The sequence below is a fragment of the Anarrhichthys ocellatus genome, unplaced genomic scaffold (genome assembly GCF_004355925.1).
Source record: "Anarrhichthys ocellatus isolate YVR2014 unplaced genomic scaffold, GSC_Weel_1.0 scaffold12, whole genome shotgun sequence".
NCBI lineage: Eukaryota > Metazoa > Chordata > Actinopteri > Perciformes > Anarhichadidae > Anarrhichthys > Anarrhichthys ocellatus.
This window is the reverse complement of record NW_022280042.1, coordinates 265,709-290,093: the sequence shown is the minus strand read 5'-3', so window position 1 is coordinate 290,093 and position 24,385 is coordinate 265,709. Positions and strand designations below refer to the sequence as shown.

The following is a 24,385-nucleotide window of genomic DNA, read 5'->3' as shown; positions in this document are numbered from 1 at the left end:
TAAATCAACCGTGATTCATAGAGAGCAGCAGAATACTGTTACTCTGCGATCTGTAGGAGACAACAAATCATTTTCATGTACATGTTTAAGGTGCCATTACTTTACTGGACTACTTTCTTCCTCCCAACACAACCAAACAAAGAGTTTTATACACAGTTAAATAAGATACTACTTAGCAAGTAGTAAAACCTACTTTCATACTGCTTTACTATTTACTCCACTACATGAATCCTGAGTTACAGAGTCATTATTCATCTCACAGAGCAACCTAACTGCAGCTGAAAGTCTTTTTGTGTTTTTGTTGATCTTCAGGGGTTTAACTTCTCACTTTGCTGCTGTGATGTAAAAGTGTACCATAGGGTGTGTCAGTGCACTGTGACATGACTGGTGATACCAGTGGAAACAAAGGCAGAGCCTGGCTACACCTTAAGTTAAGGCTTGTTGAGGTCCTGAAGTTCGAAAGGCTTTTTTGTGTCCTGACAAAGAGACCCTCGTCTGAGCTCAAGGGTAGAAATGTTCAGTTGTGTGTGCACCCCTGATTCCAGAATAACCTGCTGTATTTAGTGTTGATTTACCCTTTAAAGAGTCATTCTGTTAGAGTCCCGTGGGCTGTTGGGAACCCAGTTCTTGGGGAGTTGCAGGTTCAGCATATACAGTACATATACAGATGGTTATCAACAAAGAGGAAACATTACATAGAGCTTATATTTCCTTCACTTTGACTTTTATATTACAGATTTACAGCTCTCAATATCAAACACATGTCATCTTAATGACATAAAAAAGAACGAATCAGTTGATCCTCCACAGAGTGAAAATGTGTTGTTGTCACTTAACTGATGCATTGAGCTGAAGTTTTAAAAGCAATACTCACGACTACAATTCACAATGTCTTTAGATCACTACAACATTCATGCTCTGTACATTGGGAGGTAAATATATTTCATATACTTTGAAAGAACACAAGGACCACATGTCCTCTCTTTGGAATGATTCAGTATGTGATATAGTATTATCAGTATTCATAATCATAATTATTGTGTTGTGTATTTACAGAAATGAGCTTAGAATTGACATTTGAACATACAGTAATGTTTCCTACACTAGTGACTAGTTACTACCTCTGAATATACATTACATTGACTTTAACATACAGATCTTTAACACGTGTGGACAGTGTTTCACAGTGAACTACCAAATGAAACAAAGTGTCTAATGAAGGTTTCTGTAGGCGCCTGCTTCAGTTTGGTACTTCAGTACAGTTCATCCCCAATTACATACAGACCATGTGATTTTAAATCAAACGTATATTCTGTTTTATTTTTTAAATCTTTAAGTCATCAAGTATCATCAGATAAAACATCTACTGAACAAGAGTGTGGATCCAGTGGTTCTTCAGACCTGCTGACCATGGAGACATGTGGGCCATGTGGCACCTTTGGTAAAGCATTCGTGATTCTCCACCTGCTGATTAAAGGATTTTCAATCATTTTATAATATCAGGGGTTCTCTTAGGTGGTGGCCTCAAAAATAGTGTTGCTAGTACAAGCTGCATGTACACACACAGTGTGTGCTACCATGTGGGGCTAAGGCATATGCAGCACCACGGACAGTGAGCTTCCTGTGGGGCTGCTGCATTGTTTTAACCCCAGGACAGATGAGAGAGAGAGAGGCTTGTTAATTTGCCTGTGGCGATCCTTACTTACAGTTGTTCTCCCTGCAGGGGGAGGAAGTAGGGGGGGGGGGGGGGCTGTGGCGGCCTCGTCACATTTATTATTGTTACTGTAGAGTCCTTTCTACTGCAATATTAAAAGTTAGGAGGTAAGTTGAAAAATGTACCTATATTTTTTTTAAACAAGCCTCCAGAATCACCCTTTGATTTGTACAACTTGGTTTTTATTTTGGCCCTCTGGTCATTGGTTCTATCCAGCCCATCCTCATTCCGAGGCCATCAAATACTGAAGACACTCTACAGTGTAACCCATCCACGTCTGTATTAGACGCTCAGAGAGAATGTGATGGGTCAAACAAAGCGTCAGTATGTGACGAGTTGGGATGAGAACAGCTATCATAATACTGTTCTCAGCAAAGTCATTGCTTTTCTTGGTTTTCCTTCATGCTGTAGAAAACAAGGTCACCTTTGTATGTACATTTTTACCAATGGTTTCTCCTCCTGCCAAAGGTGGCTGCTTCTCCAATCATGTTCTCCCCCGGTGCCACAGAGCTGAGATATTGTTTGCTACTTTCTAACTGTGCCTGGATGAACTGGTAAGGTAAAGGTAGACAGAGAGGAATCCAACAACTGCCTCAGCCATCAGCCGCCTCAGTAGGATTTCAAATCTTTAATATAGATTACACACACTGTGGTTGTAGGGATTTTAAAAGATAATTGCATTGTCAAAACTAACTTTGATGAATATGAACACATTTTGAGCATGACATAAGCCAAACTTAATTAACACAAGCACTTAATTGTTTCATGTTGTCTTAACACAGACAGGTAAAAAAATAAATACTGATTTATCTGGTAATATCTGATATGTTTTGGTGCAGTGAAAGCAATTTAGTTGATGTAAAGTATTGAGGGTCCAGCTATGAGCAACAACTCCTGGTAGAGGTGTACGATGGAAAACCAATCATGTGAAGTCTTTGGAGGTGGGAGGCAATTAGTTCCAATGTGATAGGAGGTGAGGGAACCTCAATCATACTTGTCAGAGCTAATGTACGCCCACAGCATCAAAGCTCTCCATGCTCCCTGTGGGTCTTCACCACTCCACCACCTCTGCTCTCTCTGCCGGGCTCAGAGGGATAAGCAGTCATGGAGCTGAAGACACCTCTACCCTGAAATACTGTGGTGTTAGAAGGCTTCTGAGCGCAGCACTAGCTCACAGACGGTAGGAGCTGACAGGACAGGAGGGCACAGACTCAAACAGGGGGGTGTGGTCAGTAGACGGTATGTGTCTTCAAACCCTAGACCATCAGGACCACCTAACGTTGTTCTGAACCAGGACAATGGTGATTCTCCAAGCTTAAGATAGTTGGTCTTCTAACCCTGATGATGAAGGTTCCTTAATCGTTCCCTAACCCAAGCTACTCATAACTGTAGTGGTCATATCGATCCTATTAAAAATGAATTTGGAATGCTTTTAGAGAGCACTGATGGAACAATGTCATCCTGCTGATTGGTGTGCCATATTATCAAGGAAATGAGAAACGCTTAGTTGAGTTTGAAGGGGCTCTGCACTGAATATAAGATTGAGGATATCAGTTCACCAGTAGTTTCATAGAGTACAAGAATTTGATAAATGTTTGGCATTCTTCTCTGTTACAGCCCAGTTTATGATGGATGGACCTCCTCATGAAAACCGTGCCTAGTGAAGCTTTCATTCTTCCAGTCAGTCTAATCTCCCTAAACTCTGCTGTCATCCTTTTGTTCTGAAATCTTGTCAGTTTAGTACGTCAGCTAATGATCCTTTCTGAAGTCTGTTGGTGATTGCCTTTGTTCACTTCCTGCAGGCTTCACTTTTCTTTCCACTTACTCTCTTTCTCCTCTATCTTCATTTTACACTGAGCAGCCATTCTCAAGTCCATTCAGGCTTTATTCTCATTGTGAGAAGACAAATAAAACGTTTTTTTATGATGAAATCTGAAGTTGAAATGGTGGTAGAACTTGAAGAAAAAAGTTTAAGGTGCAGAAAACAGAGACAGTCGGAGGAACGGGGGTTCCGATCATACATCGTAAATGTGTTTGTATCCAGGTGAACACTGGATGAAGACGGACATGGCTCCATGGAGATGAAGGCAGATGAAGGTGTTGCACTGTGGAGTAGTACTATCACTATGCAGTTATTACAACTTGGACAGCTGACATTAAGAACAAAAGTTCAGTCTATATTATCTGGAAATGTCCTGTTATTTTCGGAGAATTATTTTTCTTAAAATGTTATAATTTCAGTGTAATTGCTTGTTGTATTTGGTTATGAATGCTCCACAATAATGTTGCTAAACAAAAAAATAGAAATCCAACAAGAGAGAGAAAGCAAGTGAAAATGATCTGACTAAACGAGAGCAAAGAGCAGAATGATTCACCAAACGCTTGTGAAATGTTCCTGCTCGTCTCCAGTGTCTCACTGAGAACAACTACTGACAATAAAGGGAGATGTTTTCACTTCTTCTACTTGTTGTGATATCCATATTGTAAATGATTAGTGTTTAGAAATAAACAATGTGATGCAATACATGTCTGTACGAAAGCTGTGATTAGAACTACAGAAAATGTAATATGTGCACAATGTCGTAGAAAGCATGAAACAATGCATCCCATTGTGGCCTAATTTTCTTCCACAAGCTCATCATTCCTTTTTCCTAAATTTCTATTCCCCATCCCCTCTACCCTCTCCCTCAGTCATTTCCTCTCATCCAGATATTTTCTCTTTAGCATCTCTCCCCATGTTCTCTCCCATCCTCTTACTTTGTCTTTGGTTCCTTCCCTACCTCTATACCATGGGAGGAGAGATACATAAACGCTTCATTAAGTGTTAAAGAATGTGTGTTTAGATGGATTTAGTGACACAAATACAATAGACTATACAATACAAATCGTGTATTTATAGTTTTGAAGCTAGAAAGTGAATTTCATTAGAAGAGAAACTCATTGCATGCTTAGTGCAAAACAAACCAACTCAGTGACTGTAAAAGCTAGCTTAATGCTGTACACTAAATTCTCTAATATTATAAAACAGTAGAGGACATTCAGAGATCCAGTATGTCGGTCCTAATCTGAACCAACCATCTGATGTGACCACAGAATTAGTAAAGTCGATCTAAAACACGGAGGACCTGAACACACACATGCAGTAGCATGATGCTTCACTAACGGTCAGCTGTGGTGGAGAACAGCAGGAATACATTTCATTCATTTTTCCTCTGTCTGCCTCAAAAACATTTTTCTTTAGTTTTTCTCAAAATATGCCACATTAAGATTATCATCACAATAATCTCATTAAAGAAAAACCTCAAAGAAATCCACGTACTACTGGACTGATTTTAAAACACAATATGTGCTCCTAGTTTTAAATTAGAAATTCAGAGTATTAATATCTCATCAAACAAATATATAAAGATGTAAAGATATAGAGGAGTAATGTCTACATGAGCAGAGAAAGAAGTCTCTCTCCCTGTGTGTGTTGATATCACAGTGTCCCCTCTTTTTGTTCACAAAGACGGCCAGTCGCATGCTTTTAGTGCATGTTAGTGCACGTGAGCGTGCTCTACTGGCTAGCTCAGGGCGGTCACTCTGCACTGCTCTCATACGGAGGTTACAGGTGATAAACGTAGCATCCACCCTCTGGTTCCCCCTCAGGTAAACACTGTTAGCTCTGTTAGCGCTGTTAGGAAATCCCTCAATCATAATTTTACTCTGAATTTAGAACTTAACATCTTTAGCTATGAAACTGCAGGCGACGATAGGCAAGTAGCCTGCTTGAGGACACTGAGCTTAGCCACTACTGTTTCTAACCTCTATCGTTCTATAACATGCAAGTATGCAAATCAAATTCACTCAAAGCAAGACGTTGATAGTTGTCATACCAGATTGTTATTTGATGGTTTATGAACTGGAATGACCTAAACACAAACTGATCACATGATGTCATAGGGAAAAGCACTAATATGTCTCAAATAGGAGAAGCTCTGAGAGAGTTAAGAAGCACAATTAGCTTGTCTACAATTAGCTGCTATTGATGCGTTCCAACATGGCTGCCACAGTGTGTGGTATGCTATTTCAAACCTCTGTCCTCCACCATATCAACTGTTCCTTACTCTCCTCCCCTTTGCCTGGTCTTCAGTCGCAGTCAAAGTCTCCCAGTCATCCCTCCACTCCTCTCAGTGTAGAGCTCATCTATTTCTATTTTTTTGTCTATAATATAGAACCAATCACACAATTTGGAGTGTCAATCAGAATCGCAGTTCAAAACATTATAAAAATTATACATTTAGATAAACATCACCACCAGTTTAATTGCTTTCAAAGCCCTACACTTAAATAACAATGACCACCAAAAGGCCACAGGTTGTTGTTTTTTGCGTTCAATGGCAATACGTTTTGAGTTACCTTGCAATACTTTATGCATTCCATCTGATCCATAGAGGAGACTAACATGCATACAGCATTGATACATTATTTCATGGCATAATATTATGAATTATGTTTAGTTACAATTGAGTGTGAGTGCAAGTCTGAATCATTGCAGCTTATTTAAGATAGCCAGCAGAAAGCCTGTTATAATTACCAGGGCAGTGACACAGTGTAGACTGGAAACACATCTGTCATAGATAGATCAAATAACAGCATGGTGATTATTTCCATCAGGGATCAGGGCAGGTTAAAGAATCACTGGTTTACACTCACATTCCACTCTGAATCTATTCGTACCATGGGGATGACTGGCAATCATTTACAGAATAAACCAGAGTTGCTCACCCCCACTTCTCTTTAGATGGACCCCTTTAAGTTCTGTCATCCATTTCTCTTCTCCAGCTCCTTCAGCTCTCCTCCACTCACCTTTCAACAATATTTCCTCTCTCCTCCTCTGGCTCTTGCAGTGGTTTATGCCCTTCCCCATCCATCCCATCCTCAGTCCTCTCCTTCCATCTCATCTTGTACCAATATTTTTATACTGGCACAGAAGCAGGTTCTTGAATGTCTTTTTGAATGTGGCATTGCACAGTGCGTAGCAAGCTGGGTTGATAGTAGAGTTGACATAACACAGCCAGTAGCCAATAGCCCACACAGTGTCAGGGACACAAGACTGGCAGAAGGTTGAGATCAACACCATGACATTATACGGTGTCCATGTGATGATGAACGCCAGCAGGATGGCAAAGATAGTCTTGGTCACCTATAGCGAAGAGGAAGAAAAGAGAGAGAAGGAATATGAGAACACTGATGATCTTTTCTCGTCTCCAGGCAGCCGTTTGCTTTTATTCATTTCACTGTGGTATAAAATCAATTTGTTGAGAATTCAAACTTGTTTGAGGTAGTTATTCCATGAGAGTGAACATTTTCTCTCATGTTTTGTAGTCAAAAGGCTGAGTGTCTACTGGTTTGAAAAGTAAGCACTTCATTATAACACGGGAATGATGTTCACTCTGAAAGATTGATTACCTCAAGTCTTTTTAACACTCTGCAGGTTGATATCTAAAATAAACTGAAATTGTGGAGAGAAAATATAAGTATATCATTTAGAGAGTACTATGTGAAACAAAAAAGTGCACTTCATTACAAACCTTTTTTTCTAAAAGTACTGACTTTTTCTCTAACATTGACATAGTCATATAACATCAGTATCTAAGGCCATGTCCACACCACTACGTCTCCGTTTGAAAACGCATATCTTTTGCTACGTTTACACTGAGTGTCCACACTAGGTCGGAGTTTTAGAGCACCGAAAACGGAGGAGTTCAAAAACGCTCTGTGTGGACGGGTTTGAACGCATACGTAGACACCCGCGTTCGCTCCTTGATTGGGTCTTAAAAGTCAGTCATGACATTTTGTTATTAATGCTTATTTTGTTCTGCACAACTATTGTGAAGTCCACTCATCAACTGTAAAGGATCAAAAGCAGTAATTGCTCTACAGAGACTTCAGCCACCAGCAGAGCTACGAAGGTAAGACCAGACAACACTGAAACGAAGGACACGAGTGAGACACGTGTGTTGACCACATTTATTGACCCATAATCTAGTAAACTTTGATTTATAAGTGTTGATTTTAAAGTAAATTTGATGTGTGAGAGAGATAGAGCAAGACTTAACTAAGTCTGAAAAATAAAACTTCTAAAACTTGTCTGTTTGACTTTATAGAGGAAGATTTTAGAGGAAGATCTTAAGTATAAAGCACAACCTTTGACTATTAAAGACTATATATCTATAATATTATACCCTAATATTACTCTGTTGTATTTTCTGTAACTAAGCAACCAATCTACTGTCTGTTTAAACCTGCACCCGCATGCTCAGTGTACGTGAATAGTCACGTGATATTCGTTTTCAGGCTTGCTAGTATTGACAGAAATCTACTTGCAAACGATGCTGAAACAGCCGTGTGGACGGAGATGGTTTTTGTATTAGTGTGGATGTAGCCTGAGATCATGAACATTATTTATTGTCCAACAGGTCAATCAGAATTGAAGCTAATGTTGCTTGAAGAACATCTCTGGTTAAAAGGTGTATTATTCAGAAAATCCAGATCAGTCAAATCAGCTCCTGTATCATTTCCCTTTCTTTAGATTCTATGGTTGGACATGATTGTACCTCCTACTCTCTAAGCTGACTTTCAGGCAAAAACAATCCTGCATTAACACAATGATATTTGTTGGAGTGGGCATATTGTTTCAGTTACTGATGAGACAATGAAGTAGAAATCAGGAAAGTAGATCCATGAGCTTATCAGATGCCAAAAAACTGCACAGAGAATAGAATCTTAGATAAGATTTTGCCAAGTAATCATGGCAGCAGACATATTGTTGTAACAATTGTGAGGTAAAACATAGAAATACACTGTTCCTGTCACAAAGTAATGCTGGTAATGTTATTTATTTTGCCAATGCATGGCCTTCCAGAGGACAGGGCGTCTCAGGACATAGTCTGCTGTCAGCAGGGCTGGGGGTTTGATCCTCGGCACCTATCGATTTTTGACCATGATTGATTCATTAGCAATGAATGTTATCAGAATATATTGTAGGATTGCATTAATGCTTTGAACTCATATCTACACTGATTCTGACACACATCTACGTGATCTTTAGAGTTTCTTTAGAAGCACCAAAGCCTGCAAGAGGAATACCAAACTACATGTTTCAGTAGATGTTTCTGCAGCTTTTGTTCATTTATTTGAATCTTCAAGTCTACACTTTTATCTTTACTGCGAGTGGTGTTTGATCTTAAATGATTGAGGATGTTTAAATTGTTAAATAGGCCTAACCAATCACAAACACACAATAAACTCATTAGCAAATTATTCGTTTGCTTCAGACTGGCTGTCTATTGCAGTGTTTTTCAACCTTTTCTGAGCTGCGGCACATTTTTTACATTAAAAATTTCCCGCGGCACACCAGCAACCAAAAACGTTACAAAATGACACCTTTCAGCATAATATAGCATATACAGTATGCCAGGGGTGTCAAACTCAATCCCAGGGAGGGACAACATAAGAAATTGGGACTACGTTGAGGGCCAAATAGAGTGACCATTTAATAAACAAGATAGAAGGGATATTGGACAAATAGGCTACATTCTTTTATGCATATGTGCCAGAGCTAGATGTTTGGCATCTTTTCTTCTTGGCTGCCAGTTCATTAAAGTCTGGGGTTAGGTTCTGTGGAAACCCTCACGATGGAGTGAAGGTGCATCAGTGAGACGACTCCTGTGTGGGCTTTTGTTCATCTTCATCACAGAGAAAAGCTGCTCACACAGGTATGTGCTTCCAAATATGCAGAGCATTTGAGCAGCATGTAGGCAGAGTTGAAGCATCGTTTCGGGGATGAAGCTTGGAAACTGTGCAGCACCCTCAGAGTCATACTTTGCCTCGAGTGTGTCATTACACTGGAGGTCTATCAGCTCCATTTGGATGTGCACAGGTGCTTTTTCTACTCAACTGCAAACGGATTGCTGAGCAGTTCAAATTTAAATTTCTGAGCTACAAAGTCGGCAAATCGCAGAGTGAACTCTGTGCCAAGTGTGCCCAGTTTATCAGCAAAATGCGCAGTCGGGAACACAGCGGTGGAGACACGGTTTGGCAACACGGAAAGTGACCCAAGTTTCCTTGCTGCATCTGAGTCTCCCATAGGCGCAGCTTGTCCTGGAAAGCTCATAATGCATTATACATGTCTGTGATCATGCATGTCTGTGATCACACGTCCCCGTCCCTGAAACTGCAGGTTTAGCGCAGTGAGATGCTTCGTTATGTTGCGCAAAAAGCCAACATCACCACTTTTCGTCCCGGAGCTCTGTGGTGTGGCGGGCCGGTTATGATAAACATATGATATTTTCTGGCGGGCCGTTGTACCGAGGGCCGGATATATGCTGACAATTTAATGACAAGTCTCTAAATGTGTTGATCCTTACTTGGCTTTTCATCTCGGTTATTTTGTCCAGGGCCCAGTTCAGAGTCTGCATTTTTCCTTTTTCAAATATTTCTCCATCGCTGTTCGTCTTGTCACCGCAACCTCTCCCACACGTCATTTCATTCTACTGTCTTAAATTAACACTGTCATTACTGCGCTACCTACTGCCACCCACTGACATGGAAGAGTATTTATTACTTAGCCAGCCACTATATTGCAGCTCAGACGCTCAACAATGGCAAAGTATTTGCAACACAACTAAATAATATTTTATTGGACTCATTAAGTGAAATTGGACATTTTCCCACGGCACACCTGACGATCTCTCACGGCACACTGGTGTGCACAGCGGTTGAAAATCACTGGTCTATTGTATATCAACTGACTGATTTACATCAGTCAGTTTGTGTCACCATCATCATCATGACGGTTTGTGTCACCATCATCATCCTCTCCCTCCTGTTCTCATTTGAGGCTGCTATCATCTAGAAAGAAAGGATCACATTGATGAGTGTATAGCACTGTGATGGAGCTGAGGGTGAGGCTAAATCTGTAGCATGCTAGTCACCTAAGCCTGGTTAGTCAAACTCAATGGGTTCGACTAACCCATTGAGTTAGTAAGCCAATAATTGGCTTCCTGTGTCAAACTGTAAGCCAATTATTGGACTGACATGGGTTTTCTCTGTGGATACACTTCAAATACTTAATAATAATAATACATTTTATTTATATAGCGCTTTTCAAAATTCTCAAAGACACTTTAGAAACATTAAAATCATCGTAAAAATGCTAAACACTAAAAACATAGAACACACATTGGTCACACATTAAAAGCAGTTCTGTAAAGGTGGGTTTTGATCTGTGATTTGAATATGGAAAGGTCAGTGCTCGGATGTGTTTGAGGAGAGAGTTCCAGAGGGAGGGGGCAGCTATGGAGAAGGCTCTGTCACCCCATGTCCGGTGCTTGGTCCTGAGTGGAAGAGAGAGGAGGTTGGCATCAGAGGAGCGAAGCCGATGGGATGGAGTGTGGTGGTGAAGCAGGTCGGTGAGGTAGGAGGGGGCCTGATTATGGAGGGCTTTATGAGTGAGGAGAAGGACTTTATATTTGAAACGTTGTGGGCCAGTGGAGATTCTGGAGAACAGGGGTGATGTGATTATGGGAGCAGGAGTGGGTGAGCAGGCGGGCGGCAGAGTTCTAGATATACTGGAGTTTATTTAGGATTTTGGATGATGTGCCATGAAGAATGCTGTTGCAGTAGTCGATTCTGGAGGTGATGAAGTCGTGAATCAAAGTTTCAGCGGCAGATAAGGAGAGTGATGGGCGGAGACGGGCTATGTTTTTTAAGTGAAAAAAGGCAGTTCTGGTGATTTGGTTGACGTGGTGTTCTAAGGAGAGGTTGCTGTCGAACACGACTCCGAGGTTGCGGATGTGTGGGGAGCGAGACAGAGTCGAGTTGTCGATGGTGAGGCAGAAGTTGTGACTGGTTTTAGTGAGGGATTTGGGACCGATGATGATCATGTCAGATTGAGTTTGAGGAAGTTGGTTTGCATCCATGATTTAATGTCAGTGAGGCAGCTGGTGAGAGTGGAGTGAGTAGCAGTGGTAATGGCTTTTGTGGAGATGTAGAGCTGGACATCATCGGCGTAGCAGTGGAAGTGGAGACCATGTTGACGTATGATGTTACCAAGAGGGAGCAAGTAGAGGATGAACAGAAGAGGACCAAGCACCGAACCCTGGGGGACACCTTGAGACAGAGGAGCAGTGGAGGAGGTGCAGTTGTTGATGCTGATGAACTGTTTGTAAGATATGATATGAAGGCATCAACAAAATGTGTCAATTAGCGGCACGAGAGAAACCAAAAGTGGACGGCGAGCCCGTCTCCCCACAAAGTTCAGTCAGCCTCCCACTGCAGATTCACGCCATGCCAAGCACAGGCAGAGGCCACTACTTGGCTGTATGGGCAATATTGTCCTCCAAACAAGAGCACACATTTGCCCACTGAAAATTTGCATAAGCTTAGCTGGCAAATCAGGATCTGCTTACGCAAATACGTGCGGACCCCACAGTATATCAGGCAGCTCATATCGCTGTCTGTCAACATACACACCCACTTCAGCTAACAACGTAGGAGTCACAGGTTCCCCTCAGTGGAGAGCTCTGCCTATGCTTACAGAACTAGGGTACTAATATCGTAACCTTTGTTCCAACATCCCAGAGAGTCCGCCATCGACTGGACAAGGGATGAGGCGGAGAGGCAAAGGTGCGCAAAGCAACTTTCTTGGCCAAGGTACGTGTGCAAGTGCATCCACCCGCACGAGTGAATTGTCCTGCTGTGCAAGGGAGAACCACAGCGGGAAGTGGGTGATGAGCAGATCCACTTCCTTGTTGCCGAACCGGGTCCAAATCTGCTTCACGACCTCGGGGTGAAGCCTCCACTCGTCCGGTAGGGGTACGCCTCTTGACTTGAGATCATCACTGTTCTCCAGACTGTAGGGATGCTTTTCAAATCTCAAAAAAAATGTTCCTCTCTTATATCCAAAAAAGGTTAGTGTCTGAACTTAATCCATTCTCAGGACTTGGCCATGACAATGTGGTTGCTAACAGCCACACATGGCAAGAACCTCGAGTGGCCAGAGACATAACATGACCAGCGGCTGTTGCAACTCCCTGCGCTTCAAATTGTCAGTATGAGAAGGTGGGGCAGAGACAATAGGCTGGGAAGAGCACACCCAACACACCCAAACTGTTAGCAGATGCAACTAGCTGTGCCCACAGTTGGAATATTATACAAAATATTTGTAATGCAGCAGCGGTGGTAGAGCTTCCTGCTCTTTGAACAGCCGACTGACTATAGAAGCTTTAAGGTGCCCCGAGGTCAAATGTTACCGCGTGACCCTGCAACCTGAGAATATCCACCAAACCTGCAACCAGGGCTTTTTTTTCAATGGTGTGTCCATAGCAGCGTCGTAGCGTTGGTGGCTGTGACGTGGGGCCTATTCTGTTTTATGTTTATTCCTATAAATTCTGTGTGTGTGTGTGTATCAATAGGTTGCTGGTCCAATTGTAGTGGACATGATGTGCTTTGCTCTGTGTTGTACTGATTCCTCTCACCTGCCCAGAGACTGCAGAAATTAGCTGATAGCTATTTCTGGTACAAAACATGTGTTCTCTTTTTTGAGATAAATGTATTGTTGTACATGGTCCCTGATGTAAAAAAACCTAATAAACTAAACTCAACGATGTCGTCAATCTCGAGCTCACTCGAATCAGGGCAGTGATCAGCAGGCCGGGCAGGCTGGTTAGGGTTAACCCTAACACTCTCTGAGTGGTTTGCGCACAGGCACTCGAAGCAGGCAATGTGAAATTTGTGAATTTTGTATATGGTTCCACCACTGGTTTCTGCTATATGCAACGGACCGCATTCTGCAAAAAAATGGAATTTCTAATTTCTAACAACTTGAAGCATTCACAATACATAACAGATTTCTAATGAATTCATGAAGTTTAAAATGAGTGCTGCCATTAGAAACACTGCTGTGGGATTTTCTTAACGATAATGTTTGATCATGTATACAATAAATCTCCCAAAATGCCTACCTCACTGCTTCAATCGTGACTTGTGATAATTTAGATGGGTGCTGGACCAAAATCAGAAAAATGTGGTTTAAGATAATGCTCATTTTAAAAGCTCAGGGGAACATTTCCAAATGCCATCTGTCATTCTGATCACTAATGAAGCAAAGTGACAGACTCAACAGCAACTCATCAACAGCTGCTTCGTACCGTTTACAGGTAAACTGGGTAGTCCCACATGTAAACCAGCAAAATATTGTATGCTGCCATGCAAAACCCCAGTTTCAGCTTTGTTTGTTGTCATAATAAATGACACTGCTCTCTTCTGTGTCTGCATGATTACTGTGCTTTTTCACACATTTCAGTGAAACTGGACATTGTTATACTAACATGTTGTCCTTCGGATATTTTTGTTCCTTTGTCTGATAATCCAACCAATGAATTGACTTCATTGCAATGCAAACTATAAACATTTAACTGTAAAAATAATCTAAGATGATTTTACTGTCACTATAAACACATATCTGCCTTTGTGTTCTTCCACTATCATTCAAACAAGCTGCTTTTCATGTAATGCACATCTGTAAGTCAGCACACCGTGTATTGTTCATCCATTTTTGCTTCATGTCCGTGCAGTGTTACTTTAACATACTTTCTTTTCTCTGGCAGCCATCTGTCTTTTCCTCTTCACTTGGCTTCTAGCAATGCTTGCAAACTTTCTTGCCACAGTCCGAGGACGGCTGATTGGGATTGAATGTCTCTCGGCTCCCTCTACAGGGGGAACGATCTCTATAGCTGTGATGCATTCGTCCCCGGCCTGCTTCGTTACAATCTTTATCTTGGACCACCTTGAGGTGCAGTTGATCTTGGACACTGCAGGATTGGCAGCTGTCGTGGCAACTGGAATGGGATTTGCTGCAGCCTGTAACAAAACCAAGAGTTTTGTTAGGAACTTGTATAGCCATGGTGACCTGTAGGGTGCATGAAAGTGTATGATGTTATTGTATACCTCAACAAAAGTGCCAGAGAGTGTACAAACCATCTGGTATTCAAGTTTTTATCAGTTGCTTATTTGCAGTTTTAAAACACTAGGAGCAATCATCATTTTATACTGAGCAGTCCAACCATTATTGTCCTGCAAAAAGCCGTCACTTACAGGTAATTTCACCTGTGTCATATCGGGCCCTGCTACTTGGGTTTTCTTCTTCAATGTGTTCTTCATTAATTCATCAGTAGTTTTATTTCGAAATACTGGAGTTAAAAAAGAAACGTTGACAGCTCTTGGCTTTGGACAAAGTTGTCCAACTTTGTTGTCCAAGTAGTCATCTGTAGATATCAGTTGTATCCTTTTTGAACAAAACAAGTTATTTACTGTTGCATACCAACCTCAGATATCACCTCATTGTTGGTGTTGTCCTTTAGTTCGGTGGGGGGAATAAAAGCTGTGGACGAATCGTTGGAGCTCTCTTTTTCCTCCTAGGTAGGCAAATAGGTAGATAGGTAGGTACAGGTCGATAGAAAGAACACTAACTATGAAGCTTCAGATTAGTTACAGTTAACACTCAATAAATGTTAATGGAGATGTTACCGGTGTGCGAGTTAGCACCTGTGTGAGTCCTGGACTGGGTTGTGCTGGACCCTGAACAGGTTTTGGTTCCTCCACTCTGCCATTCTTCACAGCCTCCAGTGCAGTGGTAGTTGAATCTAGACTGAGTTTGGGAGAAGAGCGGGGACTGGCCTGAGGACTGGTCTCATTGTTATTGTTCTGCTTTAACAGGTGACTCTTCATCAAGCTGGGAGTTCTGAAAAAAAATAAACGTGACCATTTTTTTTTCAGAAAGCGTACACCATTAGAAAATCTCTGCCTATCAGGTGTGCACAGTATATACATCCAAAGATAGATATGAATCATTAATTGTGCACATAATTTGTTTTGCAACAAAATGGAGTATATGCTAATTAATGTTAATAGCGTGAGTGACACGCAACTGGTTCCAATTTTTGATTTAGTGATTCCTTTGTTTACTATTTTCATGCATCACTGAGCTTTGGAGCTTCGTGACAGGTGACAGTCACTGGTATTGTGTATTTAGCCCTTTTTTCGGGTAAACTGTTTGTTTGGAATACACAGGGCATTTGGTACTTTCTTCTGCTCTGACAATGGGTCATCATTTGAATCCCTTGATTGTGAACAGGGACAGGGTTCAGGGTAACCTGCTCCTACGAACCTGGCCACTGTCTGTATCCACAGAGGATGTGAGAAAAACCCTGATGAGAGTGAATATAAGTAAAGCGGCTGGTCCTAATAACATCCCTGGTCGTGTACTAAGAACATGTACCAACTGATGTCATTACTAACATTTTCAACATATCACTGTCACAGGAGAGAGTTCACTCCTGCTTCAAGACAGTAACCATGTCACGGTTTAGGCTTTGCCCCCTGTGTTCCTGTGTTCCTGTGTCTGTGTGGCTCCGCCCCTGGTCTCCTCCCGGCTCCCTCTGTGTCTCTGTGTCTGTGTGGCTCCGCCCCTGGTCTCCTCCCGGCTCCCTCTGTGTCTCTGTGTCTGTGTGGCTCCGCCCCTGGTCTCCTCCCAGCTCCCTCTGTGTCTCTGTGTCTGTGTGGCTCCGCCCCTGGTCTCCTCCCGGCTCCCTCCTGTGTCTGAGTGTCTCCTGATTGCTTTCATTCATTTCAACTATGCTCAATCATCTGCCACTGGCTCTTTCCTCTGCCAACCCCACACTGCACTCATTCAACTCACCTGCCTGCAACTCCCAGTTGGAGTTGTTTTGAGTTCCTGTTATTGACTGCGTGTCTGTGTCTGCGCTTGAGTCTCTGATCTGCCCCTCGGACGTGACAAACCATCGTTCATGTACCTAAAAGGTCTATCGCCCTGTGGTACTAACCCCCTTTCTGATGAAGTGCTTTGAGAAACTGGTTTTCCAGCAACATCACAGTATTGCTGGACCCTCACCAGTTTGCATACAGAACCAACAGATCCACAGAGGATGTCGTCTCCACTGCTCTCCACTCATCTGGAAAATAACAACACCTACATCAGAATGTTGTTTGTTGATTTCCACTCGCACTCTGAGCTTGAGTACCTCTGCAACTGGTTATTAGACTTCCTCACAAATAGAGCTTCCTCACATAATCGCCTCCTTCTGTTCCTGCAGAATTATTATGAGAGTAGACTCCAGTTTGCTGGGTTTTACACATTTTCTCATTCTCACAAAGACAAGGACTTGCATCCCATCTTAGACTCAAGGCAACTAATGTCCCTCACAGTCTCAGCTTCCCTCAACCTACAGAAGGTTATGAAATCTTTCTCCCTGTTAGAATAGTTTCAATTAGGCAGGTGGTTGGATGTGGCAAAGTCTCAAAGGTTGTTGGGTATATTTTCAGCAGCAGTGGGGTTGATCCCTATAGCTCTTCTCAGGTCTTGACCACTGCAGAGGTGGTTAGAGGCCTTCTATTTCCATCCAAAACAGGACAGGCGTGTGAAGCTTCAGAAGATGCAGTCTTGTACTGCAATGCACCCTTCGAAAAAAAAAGTCCCTTTAAACCCAAGGACTCCCTCTGGGGAACATTCCATCCCAATGGATTTTAGTGTCTACAGATGCCTTCCTGTCAGGTTGGGGAGCAGTCAAGAAAGGAAGGATGGTGAGGAGTGCCCACTTAGAAGGGCAAGAACATCAATGTTTTGAAGTTGAGACTAATCTACCTGGCCCTGGTAGGCCCCATCATCTTCCTAATAGGAATATATATTTCCTCCACTTTGTACCGCATAAATCAACAGAGGGGCACCAGATCCCTGAGCTGTTTCCAGGTGGCCAGGAAGCTCTTGCTGTGGGCCTTTCATCTAGGGTGGGCCCCAGTCCAGGAAAATGGAGGCTTCATTTGGTGGCTGTAACTCAACTGTCCCGATTTGGCAAACCATTGCGAGAGCTGGTTTTTGGGGTTAGGGAGCCCCACAGATGTTCTGTTTCACAATGTAATCCATTACAGGATTGCTACAAGTCAGTACAATATGCTGTTATTAGGTAATGGGTTCTAGTGCTCCTACAGTTGGCCTATGGCCATTACAGTTGATCTATGTTTCTCACATTAAGTTATTACTTGTTGTTACTTGTATACTTCCATTAATTTCATTTCATTCCTTACTTTATTCCCTTCTTCTCTTTCTTCTCTGGTTTGTGTTTGGAGACCCTACTCCTAGAGGCAAGGGAAATGTGGATGTACAGGACTGTCATAATAATGACAGGAAGATAGAATGCTGCTATAGCTGTCCCAAACGTCACTGCAGGGTTCGAAAGGAACTGTAAAAAGAAAGAAAAAAACTCTTACATGATCCATAGGGAATGTTCATACATATGCACTTTATACATACATTGATTTATTAATTTATTAGGTACATGCAATCCAATACTCCTGAAATCAATCCTGTCTTTGTTCATTTTTCGTTCACACTGTGTTGCTTGAACTGTATATTGTCATGGTGTCAGTTAGTGGTGATGTTGCATTGCACTGCATCATATTGAAAGTCTATTATTATGAATATCCATACATATACATTAGGGGTATTAGAGTAGTAGACATACTAGCACAGAGCAAAAAATGGAGGGTGGGGCTCCATCATTGAGTCAAGGATGCCGACTGGTCTTTAAAGAGTTAGATTTGCTGCTGGATGCCAGTCATTTAGCAGACACTTTTATCCAAAGCGACTTACAATTCAGATCTTATCACACCGTAGGCACAGCTACGGGAGCAATTAGGGGTTAAGTGCCTTGCTCAAGGACACATTGACATGTGACTAGCGGAACCAGAGCCGGGGATCGAACCTCCGATCCTGTGATTGAAGGAAGGCCCTGATCTCCACTTTTCCACAGTCGCCCTCAGATATGTGACATGGATGCTGGGTAACTACCATTAAATGGATGCTGGGTAACTAAAGTTAAATGGATGCCAACTTTATTATGAGATTTTTTTAGTCTTGCCAAAGGTTGTCTGGCACCTCCAGGGATGCAATCCAAGTGTTTCTGTGTTTGGTTGATATATTTGCTATATATTTGCTATATATTTAGGATCAGCCCATTTAAACAGCTAATGTAAGCATTTAAAGAAAAATAATTAGAAATATCATATAAGAGGTTTAGTGATTTAACCTTAGTGATCTAACGTTACAACTGGACTATTTTCCACTTCCCTGAAGTCAACACAATCGGATAACCAACTTGATGCAGATTTTGACCAGAATGTGTTTCTGGTGTAAGACTTGATACTAATTTACAATAACAACGGTACCGCTAGCAAAAAAAGTCTGCTAATTAAATCTATGCTGTAGTTTGCAGTTACTAGGTCTATTTAGAAATTAACTCCATTAAGGGCATTTCAACTCACACAGGCTCTGCCCGCTACTGGACTCTATGGGTAATTGTATCCTCCAGTCACGAGCATGCATTCACCCACTTAACATTTGCATAAGAGTAGCCGGCCAATCAGGATGTGCCTACCCGAATACCTGCAGACCTCACAGTACATGACGCAGGTCTGCTGTCCTTCTTATCTTTAGTGAACGGTGATTTGTCCACTGACTGCTCATCTCCACGGATGGAGCCCGTTATGTCTCAACCTCATCGCCGGGATGAATTTTCACCATGCCTGGTTTGATTGCCTCCAGGCAGACAACCCAGAGAGCATTGTTCAGAAGTAACCAGCCTGCCTGACCTGCTGAGTGCTGCCCAACATTCAACAGCAGTAGCAGTGGGATCACTTCTAGATAGCCGCAGCTGTTAATAAACTTGGGTGTGTTGTCCTCTGTCATCTGTCCAGCCTGTCCTGCCTCACAGAAGGACTGGGATAATCTTCTGGGAGCCCCTGTCATCACATATTGGCTCTTCTGATCTCCGATCTCTGATATCTGTCACTCAGCTGATGTCAGCCGCCATCAGCTGCACGCTCACCCTCGGAGGACAGCTGAGGCAAAACATACCAAGGCGACAGAGAGGAGGAGGGAGCAGTGGCAAGGCAAAGCCCCCATGCCTCTGGACTCCTTCACTTCTGCGTCAGCAGAAAGGTGCTGCTTGGAGCAGACTGACAATGACAATGGGAGGGAACGCCTCGATGGTGTGCTCCCCCACCCCTCCCTCAGGTGGTACTGCTGGGGCTCCTACACCTGTAGAGGTGGTCTGTCAGCCTTCGCTTGGATGCCAGGAAGCACAAGCAATTTTTGGTTCCCCCCCCCCCCCTTCCGTAAAAGATGACCTGTAAAACTGGGGATCCCCACAACACCTGTTGCAGCACACACTGCTAAGACATGTCTTGGTGTTCACTGATGTGCCCCTGATGGGGTGGGGAGGGACCGACAACCACACCATGGTGGGCATAGATCAAAAGGCAGGGCGGATATCAGTGCACTGCCCCGTTGAGGATGGCGGAGAGCTTCATGTTGTGGGCCTGAGAGCACCTATTGTTGTAAGTGAATCTGTTTGCCAACAAACGCAACACCCACTGTCTGCTATGCTTCTCCCTGGCACAGCAGGGCGATCCACTCACGTGCTGTCATCAAAAAAGCAGCTTGAAGCCTTTCCGCAGTTCCATGACATCCCCTTTTGAGAGAGTGAGGCAGGAGCAGTTGTTGGTCATTCTGGTAACTCCGTGTAGCCTCTCGGCCCAGTGGTATGCAGAAATGGCTCAGGTGATTGCAGCCCAGCCCTAAATGGTAAATGGTAAATGGACTGTACTTGTATAGCGCTTTTCTAGTCTTCCGACCACTCAAAGCACTTTAACACTACAACACTGAACCATCCCCAGTTCTTGGGGGCTCTGTCTAATGAGGTGGATGCCTCATTAGACACTCTAGGACCTCCTCTTCGGGCTTGGCCCCTGAAAGGGACAGGCTGAGAAGGGCAGGACTGTTTGTACAGGTTTTGCAGACAATCCAGGCAGCAAGAGAGGGATCCAACTTTATCTGTTTCAAGGCAAAATGGTCAAGTTTTCAACGTGTGTGTAAAGAAAGTAGGCTAAATCCCCTGTTCTGTGCAGTTGGGTCTATTCTCTCCTTTTTGTAGTGTTTTGTGGATAGAGGGCTGTCTCATGCCACTGTTAAAGTGTATGCAGCATCCATTTCTTCCTGTCACAAAGGTTTTTGTGACAGACCGGTCTTTTGCCACTCTCTTATGAGGCAGTTCTGGCAAGGGGTCAGGAGGCAATGTTGTACCAATAGAGTCCTGTAGAGGGTGTAGCCTGTGTACGTTTATATGAATATTACAATATTGTAACCCTAGCTCTGTAAAAACAGGCAGAGACCTCTACCTCCACTTTTTTTCTAACTATTTTCTAACTAAAACTATTAACTATTAATAGTAAAACTTTTATTACCTCACAGTGAAAGTTCTGTATATACATTTTTACTTCAAGTGAAGACAGAAAGTGATGCATTATTAGCACAATGTACCTACATTTACCAACATAACTCTGTTCAAGAAGAAGCTTTCAATTCTAATATGATGCTGGGTAAATACTGAAAAAATAAAGCATTATATTTGGTATTTATTTGAATCAATTGAGGGGCCTTTTCTAAGTTATATCGGGGTTCATTGCCTCTCAACATCATAATAAATCTATAACTCTTTGGTGCCCCTTTAGTTGGGGGCCCCAGGCAGTTGTCTATCTTGGCTAATGGTTTAGTCTGCCTCTAGTGTTTTTTCCTGTGAACCAGAGTGTTTTTCCAACATAGTCTAACGGCAGTTTGTGAAATAGTAACAAAAGTTTAATCTGTTGATTAGTTTACATGGACAAAAATGTTCAGTTTTCTTCCAATTACTCTGCATGACTTTCAAACTAATGTATTTTAATTGCAACTCTTTTTCGTTCCTGCACCACATTTTTTTTCTGGTGATTTGGGACGACATTACCCAACAAAATGGACATTGGGAAAAAAAAAAAGTTGGGCTTCAAATAAATACGTAGAGGTTTAGGCACAAAATATACGTTTTCGACATGAGCAACTTGAAAAAAAAGAAAGTTCTTGTCCATGTAAACAAATCAATAAATTTGAATGATGTGACTATTTCAACAACTGCCGTGAGACTGGATTGGTATTTCACTGCAGTTTCTGACCTTGAGTAGCTGCGACTCTGGTATGTTTTATTGGTTATAGTTTGAATTACTGTACCTGAATATAACATTCTCCAGGTGGCACTGTTCGCTGTCCAACGATGAACTGCCAGAACAAGATGGCAGGAGCCCACAAGACGAACGACAGGATCCATGCTGCTGCGATCATTAGTCCTGCCATCTTAGTTGTCCTTCTTGTCGGATACGATAGGGGTTTGGTCACGCAGAAATAGCGATCAAAGCTGATGATCAATAAATTCATCACTGAGGCGTTTGAGACAACATAATCTAAAGCTAGCCACAGGTCACAGACCACCGGACCAAGTGGCCAGTAGCCAACAATGATGTAGACTGTGTACAAGTTCATGCTGAAAGCACCAATGATCAAGTCAGCGCATGCTAATGAAAATAAGAAATAGTTATTGACAGTTTGTAGGTGGCGGTTTACTTTGATGGAAAGCATAACTAAAATATTCCCTGTGACAGTCACAAAGCTCAAAGATCCAGTAACAAGTGCAATAAAAAACATCTCCAGGGCTTTATATGAACTCCCAGCCCCCGCTTCTTCATCCACAAGAGAGCAGAATGTTGAATCATTAGAGGACATGTTGCATGAGGTGTTGGAAAACAGGTCAGCTGATTGGATGACCGATGACCCTGTAGGAAGAAAGAAAGAGATAAAAGCATGGTGAAATAAAAATACGAGGTGTACATCATCATCATAGTGGCACATGACCTGTAATTTAATTCTAATGCCGTGTTCACACCAGACGCAGTGCAAATTTTCAGCGTGAGTAGATTACATACAAAGTCAATGCACAGACGTGAGTAAACGTGAATTTGCGCCGGGCAGGGTGAATGAAGGGGCATTGAAATTTTTCAACTGCCTATTAGCGTTGAGATGCTCCTCCTGTCATCAGATCAGTGATGTCCTGCCGTTGTTAAATCAGGAAGAAAATATTGTAGCTGTAGGTGGGCACCCAGAGCTCTACGATACCTCATATTAGACCGGCTGAAACTAGGTGTATAAATGTATGTGTGTAATCCATATGGTATAAATAATGAAAAAGATCTTTACGCATATATGACGTTATGTTGAGTGTTGATGGAGCTGCTAGCATAGAATAGTACCGATCGATCCGAGCTCCATTGAGAAAACAAGTATTATAAAAGGTATTTGCTTGTCGTCTTGCGGAGAGAACTAACAAAAACAGGAATTCAGACTTTTTGCAAATCGGCATCATTATATACTTCTTTCGGCATCCATTTTTGTCCATTTATTGAAGTTAAATCACAGCAAAATCTGTTTATTTTGGGTTTATACAGCTGTAGTAAACCAGCCGACATGTGGCTTGCTAGACACCTCGATGAAATCCACTGAGCTCCTACAGATGAGGTTATGAACCCAGACAAGACGGCGTTTAGTTTCCCGGTATATCTGGGACTTCCACAACACGTACTAAGCAGAAATAGTGGTAATTTCTTCCATGGTTGATGACGGAAATAAACGGCTTAGTTGACTTCCCCAGAGATAAGCCACTCCCCCTCTCCGGCGCGTCTAGCGCGAATGACGCGAAAAACCATGAATGGTCCCGCGAGTAAACTGCCATGAGTAACGTAATGCGAAATTTCGATTCGCATTTGGTGTGAAGGCACCTTAAGGCAAGCAATATGCTGATGACATATAGATTGCATTTCCATTGGCTGCTTTACAATAAACGCCACTTGATCTTTTGCCAATGCATGACCTTTAATGTGAAGGAACAACAACAACTTATCCTTCACATTAAAACAACTCCTAACTTTTCCAATATGTTTGTAGAACAGGATAACAGTGATGCTGTTCTTGGATGATGGCATACAATGTAAAGGAAAGAAAATGTCATTACTTTTAAAAGGTGCAAAATCTGAGATTGGGAGCTTTTTTGTTGCCTCTCAGCCGCTCTCCACGTCTTCGGCTGAGCCGGCAGCTCACAGTTAACGGTGCTAACAGCACTAACGGGGCAAACAGCGTTAACGGTGCAAACAGCGCTAATGGTGCAAACAGCGCTAATGGTGCAAACAGCGCTAATGGTGCAAATTATGGCGAGAGTGCTGACAGAGTTTACATAGTTTACCTGAGGGGGAACCGGACAACAGTTAACGCCATAGACTATAGTTGTTTGTTGAAATATTAATGAACTGAAATTTAAATACAGCTCCTTTATAGTGAACTATTGCAAAGATTTCAATTGTATACACCATTTTCTCAGTAGATGGTATATACCATCAAAATGTATGTTTTAATTTCAATCTAAAGATGTTCAAAACTTTGAAGTAGATTTGAACTTGAAAATGATCCAACATTAATTGAAAATTTTATTGTGTTGCAGAAATATCCTCTACCCATCTTGTCTTGCGATACCTCTTGTGCCTCGATAGGCGATAATGAGTCACCGTAGCGTCCTGTCTTCAGTCTAGAGTACAAATAAGTACAGCTGTCCAGAGGGCTTGTCAATCACATTGAAGATACAGGGTCTGTGTGCATTTTGATAGTTTGTTTATTGGATTGAATCCAAAGTAGCAGAAACT

General features: G+C 42.3%; 1 protein-coding gene across 2 annotated transcripts; it reads right to left on the bottom strand.

Annotated features, from left to right (window-relative positions):
* Nucleotides 1–1,916: 1,916 nt before the first annotated feature.
* Nucleotides 1,917–22,844, bottom strand: chrm4a (cholinergic receptor, muscarinic 4a). 2 transcript variants are annotated; one of them, XM_031852063.1, is made up of 6 exons: nucleotides 21,873–22,844; nucleotides 17,861–18,015; nucleotides 15,287–15,500; nucleotides 15,085–15,174; nucleotides 14,351–14,620; nucleotides 1,917–6,899 (listed from the first exon to the last, which is right to left on the bottom strand). In XM_031852063.1, the coding sequence occupies exons 1-6, from the start codon at nucleotides 22,545–22,547 to the stop codon at nucleotides 6,654–6,656; spliced, it is 1,650 nt and encodes a 549-aa protein (XP_031707923.1). In that variant the 5' UTR covers nucleotides 22,548–22,844; the 3' UTR covers nucleotides 1,917–6,653. The 2 variants fall into 2 exon arrangements, with proteins under 2 accessions (XP_031707923.1, XP_031707924.1); XM_031852064.1 differs by having other exon boundaries at nucleotides 15,305–15,500; nucleotides 21,873–22,843.
* Nucleotides 22,845–24,385: the final 1,541 nt, after the last annotated feature.

Excerpts from the sequence above, each read along its gene's own strand:
- chrm4a (XM_031852063.1), bottom strand. The coding sequence starts at position 22,547 with ATGTGCCACTATGATGATGATGTACACCTCGTATTTTTATTTCACCAT. Across the intron at positions 15,175-15,286 it reads AGGTGCTAACTCGCACACCG|GAGGAAAAAGAGAGCTCCAA; the intron begins GTAACATCTCCA and ends TTGCCTACCTAG. Across the intron at positions 6,900-14,350 it reads TGGCTGCCAGAGAAAAGAAA|GTGACCAAGACTATCTTTGC; the intron begins GTATGTTAAAGT and ends TCTTCGCTATAG.